Consider the following 6,000-nt stretch of genomic DNA (forward strand, 5'->3'; position numbering starts at 1 on the left):
AATCACCCTCCCTCTCCTTCCTCCGCCTTCATTCTCTCTGACCTCCGCTAGCATCCACTGACCTGGAAAAAATTTCTGGTGAGTCCAAGCCACCAAGAGCGGCGCTGGCCTTTGCTCGGCCTGCAAACAGCAGAAATATTGAGCCAATTACAAGATTATTATCTGGTGGTAGTGGCAGGGGAACGCTGTGGGAGAGTAGTTATGCCTGCCAGTGCTCCCTGCTGGATGAGGAAAAAGTGAATCAAACGGGTTGTAGTGGGGGTGGACAGCACTCATGCTCACTTGCCTATATGTCTTTACAAGTCGCGTCATTTCACAGACATTGGCTCTGATCCAAACCCCCTTTTTTTTTAAAAGGTTCAGGATAACACCGGGAAATGGCCCATTCAGAGCTGATCACGTTAGTTTTTTTACTCCTCCTTCATTTATATGTCAAGTTGTCATATCATGCGTGCGCCCGATTTACAGTAAATAAGACCTCATGGCAGTGTCAGACTTTTTCTGGCGTTTATATAACAGGCAGACATGAGTCACAGCCTGTATATGAGGGCAGAGTTGAGTTAGTTTGAGAGTGAAATCCATTCAGTAGGGAAACGAAAGCAGTGATGCATCAGGCGCTTTTATTCCAAAGTGGTTACTTTATAGACGAGCCTACAAAGAACGCATTGAGTGATGTGCTGCACGTAACTGTGTACATTGGATATGGATTTTTTAATAGGGAATAGAGCTGCCTCAATGAGTCTTGGCGTCATTTTCCAGCAAGTTAGTACCATATGAGAAGAATGACGTAAAGAATTACAACATGTGTTATGTTCTGTCATGTACACAAGCTGTTTGCTATGTTCTAAACTTCTTAGTCATCCTAATTTTAATTTTTTTTCTCTCCAGTACTTAAATGCGTGCCAGAGCAGTGAATTTGATTTAAAGGGAGGCCAGGGTTCATGTGCTGTGTGTCTTATTTCGGTTCGGGTCTGCGTCTCGTTTCATGAGTGGATCCCGCTGCCTGTGTTTCATGCATCACCGTGCTTAGGGAGTCATATTTTAACAGCATGATGAAGACATCAAAGCAGAATCTGGAGCTGCAGTAAATATCAAGCCCTTGGACGGTTTGTCATCTGTTACATCACCTACTCTGCCAATAAAGTTTCATTAGAAAGCGCTGCATGCTTCTGCTGCAGAATGGAAAGAAATACCCAAGTGTAGTTCGCTTACTGTAAAAAACCAAGTGTTCCTTGTGCCTTTGCCCAACTAAAACTCAATAGTTGAGAATTGAAGTTCTTTACTTGTATAACATGTGTGCATTAGTAAGTTAACTGATTTGTAACCATAACAATATCATTTGTCGGGCAAAAAAGTCAAAAAAATAAACTGGTTCCAATCCTTAAACTTGATGATTTGCATGAGAGGTCTTCGCAAGGTCCAAAATTTTGGAACAGGTCCTTACCCAAGTGTAACATGCCTACACAAGTTTTTGAATAAGGAGACCTGATCCAAGAGAGACCCAAGAACAGTCAGACTAGATCCAACTCAATGACAATGTGTTGAAAATGTGGATTCAAACATGCCCAAATAGAGAGAATGCCAACATGTGGATACACAAACCCAAGACCAAGAGAAAGACTCGAAGCAATACACGGGACACCATCCAACTGGATCAACTTGGGAACTAGGTCAGGTTTTGGTTATTGGAAACCAAGCAGACGTCTTGCTTCTTTTCACTGTTTTATATCACTGTAAATCTTTAAGTTTTGGACTTTTAGTTGGACAAAGGTTACAACTTCAATTGGGACATTGGGTTATATTGGGATATTGGGAACTTGATCGACATTTTTCACATTTTTTTTCCATTCTTTATATTAAAAGGGGAAGTATGGTGCTTGTACACATCAATGTTTGTTTGGTATTATGTAGTTATGCATATGCACATTGCATATAACATTTAATGGCTTCAGAAGGAGCTGCCACAAAGTCTAATAAATTGTCTGAATTGAGGCAACAATTCAGACAACTGGGGCTGAAAGCTACAAGACTGAAATAAAATCTGGGTGTTTGGAGCACGTCCTCTCTGCTTGAGACTACATTAATGACTACCAACATAAAACACCTACTTCAAAGCAGTCAAGCATCATGAACGACATCTCTGGTTCATTGCCATAGTCCAACAATGCCATGGAAGTGCAATGCTAAATCAGTGGAGTACTCATTTAAACTATTAATTCAGAATAAAAAATAACAGTAATCATAATCATCAGTAATTGGTTTCCCAAAAAAAATGGGATTGGACCAGTGTCTATTATATCTGACTGCCCTCCACAGATGAACCTGAAACCATTCTCCCAATAACTATAAAATATACATCAACCTGAATACACGTTATGCTTCATGACTTCCGTACTTGAACTTCCAAACATAACTGTCTTCACGTTGCACACAATACCACATACCTCACTGACCCCAAAAATGCCCCCAGAGTGCCATCGCACACAGCACACCTCCGCTGTGAGTGCATCGACCACAGAACAAGCTCGACGCACGCCATCAAATATGGATGCTTCCTTCAGTACAGGCTCATTTCTTTTTCATAAAACAATAATGTTCTTTTTTGCATCATAACTTTGTGGTACTACTGTTGTACTGCAAGAAGTTCAGTGCTTCCTAAATCAGCATGTTGCCAATACAGGCAGGAAGACGCTCAGGAAGACTACCTGCATGCCAGCGTCTGGGATTCCCCATTTATCAATAATTAGTCTCTTTATTATTGACCTGTGAGCTTAGTAGACATTGCAGTCCCAGATGACTTTGAGGTTGTTTAAAAGCACCATTATACAGCCTCACTCTGGACTCTTCGGGCGATGAGGCAGAGCTAATGCGAGAGGAAAGGAGCCTTGTCCATGTTCCTTTTTACCCAGTTCTAGGAGAGGCTGCAGATACTGAGAGGACTCTGGAGGTCAGGTGACGGTCAATTTTGCAGGCAGATGTTGAGACATCAGTGCACCTGTGTTGCCGCTTTTGCTCTTATTGACCACTTCCTGCGAGTCCCCGTTGTGCTGACCTTGTGATCTCTTCCTCGCAAAAAAAAAAAACATCCACTCAGAATACTCAGGCACATTGCATGGGTGTGTTTTGACATTGGCCTGAAGGTATTGACTTATGGCTTTTAGATCCATTTCACCTCATACGCTGAGCCCAACCAACAGATGTTTTAAAGCCTGGAACAAGCACAAGTCAAACTGGGAAAGACACACTCAAGCTGACATCTCAGTAATCCCGACTCTTCAGAAGTTTGGGATTCTTTCTCAGGTGTAGTTTTATTGTCATAATTTCATTTCCAAGGCGACATCTTTAGCAGTCAAAGGAATGATCTTAGAGTCTTTGAAGAAAGGAAGAAATAATGTGACATTTTTTTTAAGAACCACAAAATTCAAAGAGAACATGGTGGTCCGGGTGGTTGGATGGGTCAGCAAAACATGGGGGACAACTGGTCGTACAACATTGGTTTCTTCTAACCACAACAACAAATGTTCCCAAACATTAGACAAGAAATTTGATGTAAATGAAGTTATGTTAAGATGTTTCTATGTTTTTGTAATGGTGATGGCACGATGGTGCTCTGCTGGTACGGGCATCAGATCAGTTGTCTTATTACAAACAGGCAATTACAAACTATTCATTTGTTTCATTTGGGGAACTTGTCGGAGAAAACCAGTTATCGCTTTCATCTTATGTTTGTGTAGAGCTCAGTGCCCTCTGTCTCATTTCATTCTGTGTATGGTAAACGGAGCATGATTGTTTACCAGCCTCTTTATGCAAGGCAGAACACCGGTGCCCATCACATTGGAAAATCAGGCGTAGGAAGATGCTGTACTTTTATCACACACGCTCACGTGGTCCTAGAAACAACAGATTGAAGTGTCTTCAGATATTTCAAAGGACCTCCCTCCTTCAGGGTCTTGGCAGTTCTGTCACGGGCAGCAAACAGCGTCTACCCTGGGAGCAGCCCGGACCACTTTGTCAGCACCAGTCTTCGCTTTAAGCAGCACCAGCCAAGCAGATGAATAATTGACGCCTGCATTCTGTACTTTGGTGAATTTTAAAGCTGTATTCTGCAGAGGCTCTAAATGGCAGAGGGAGGGTTGCGTTAATCATTCATGGGCTGCTTTTACCCGCTTTGCTTGAGGTCGCTGTCCTGGAGGCGGCTGGGCAGAAGGGAAGAAAGAAGAGCGGGAAAAGAGGGGTGCCGTGGCCGAATGGATTGTTTACCGTCCTTTTCATGGCCAAAAGGAGTCAAGCGCACATAAGGAAACATTCCCAAATAAACGTTACAACCTTTGGTTATGCTTAGTTGAACTTTGCTGGTGGGACGTCACTTCAGTCATCACTAGAAACTATAATACCAATCTATGACTATATTCACTCAAGTGCAAAAAAAGCTTCAAATAAACAACGTTAAACCACAAGAAGAGTTCTATGGGGAAAACATTTCTAATAATCCATTAAAATGTTTTTCACAGAGTAAAGGACAGAAGGTTGATCAATTATGCTGCCTTTTTGGCTCAGATATCAATATTTTATACCCGGCACTGCCATGGTATGGGTATAGAGATTGACATCTTCCTTTTTCGCGCCATATGAGAGTGAAGAATACCCCCCTTTCAAATGGACCCAAGGGAGTTCCCTTCTTGATTTCATAAGCCCTCAGGCTACATTGAGGAACACAGATTGAGGTAGCATCTGCATACTATCAGCACAAGAATGTACATCCACGGTGTTGTGCCGCGCCAAAGCTGCAAATCAGCATTTGGTCACACTTCTTGGCAGCTAATTGAACTCGGAGAAAAAGATACCTGATAGAGATCAAATAAATAAACTGCTACAAACAGACGTGTTTCCAGAGTTGTTCTTGATTGATTGGACTTGAGGTTTTTGATGACATAGCCCGAGTTCGTCCAGTTGCAGTGTTTATTGTAATAAGAGCGGTTGTACAACTGCGACAGTTGGTCTTTGTGATTCAGTCAGGAGTTCAGGTCAAACAAATATCTCACTTCCTTCTTTCCATCCTCTCTCAATTTTTCTTTTTGCAGGGAGCTGATGCCCAAGACCCTTGAAGGCCAGATCACCATGGAGAAAACCCCCAGCTACTTTGTGACCAGAGAGGCTCCAGCCAGGATATCCGCCATGTCCCGGGACACCAAGTTGATCGTGGTAGTGAGGGACCCCGTCACCAGGGCTATCTCGGACTACACGCAGACATTGTCTAAGAAGCCTGACATTCCCTCGTTCGAGAGCCTCACCTTCAAAAACAGGACTACGGGGCTCATCGACACCTCGTGGAGTGCCATCCAGATCGGCATCTATGCCAAACACCTGGACAACTGGCTGCAGTATTTCCCCATGGACCAGATCCTGTTCGTGAGCGGCGAGCGCCTAATCAGCGACCCCGCCGGTGAGCTTGGTCGCGTGCAGGACTTCCTGGGCCTGAAGAGGATCATCACAGACAAACACTTCTACTTCAACCAGACCAAGGGTTTCCCGTGCCTGAAGAAGGCTGAGGGCAGCAGCAAGCCCCACTGTCTGGGCAAAACCAAAGGGCGGACCCACCCGAACATTGACCCTGAGGTGGTGCAGAGGCTACGGGACTTCTACAGACCCTTCAACATGAAGTTCTACCAGATGACAGGGCGTTTTTTTGGCTGGGATGACTGAATGTGTTTTTGTCTATGACACTGAGGGTCGTTGAAATACTGCGAGAGAGTATGAGGAGTACTCTAGTGGGAAAATTAGATCGTGGGAATTAAGTCGTAATATTTCAAGAAAAGTTATAATGTTGCAAAAAAAAAAAAACTGTCTAACCTACTTGGCTGTTATATTATATAACAGCTTTTTCACATCAAAAATATTTACTTTATTTACTGAAGCTTATTCTCATAACATCATGATGTTTTGTCATAAATTTACAACTTCCTACTTGTAATACAATGTGTACATTGAGATTTTATTGTA

At 43.0% G+C, this 6,000-nt stretch overlaps 1 protein-coding gene across 1 annotated transcript in view; it reads left to right on the forward strand.

The window, feature by feature from the left end:
- si:ch211-216b21.2 (heparan sulfate glucosamine 3-O-sulfotransferase 3A1) overlaps positions 1-6,000 on the forward strand; it is a 29,201-nt gene that overhangs the window by 23,125 nt on the left and 76 nt on the right. The window contains exon 2 of the mRNA XM_019270141.2: positions 5,082-6,000. This exon is cut by the window's right edge and continues 76 nt beyond it. Within this exon, the coding sequence (XP_019125686.1) occupies positions 5,082-5,703 (622 nt within the window). The 3' untranslated portion in view covers positions 5,704-6,000. The remainder of the gene's footprint in view (positions 1-5,081) is intronic.

Source organism: Larimichthys crocea, chromosome XVI (genome assembly GCF_000972845.2).
Source record: "Larimichthys crocea isolate SSNF chromosome XVI, L_crocea_2.0, whole genome shotgun sequence".
In the NCBI taxonomy this organism is placed as follows: Eukaryota; Metazoa; Chordata; class Actinopteri; family Sciaenidae; genus Larimichthys; species Larimichthys crocea.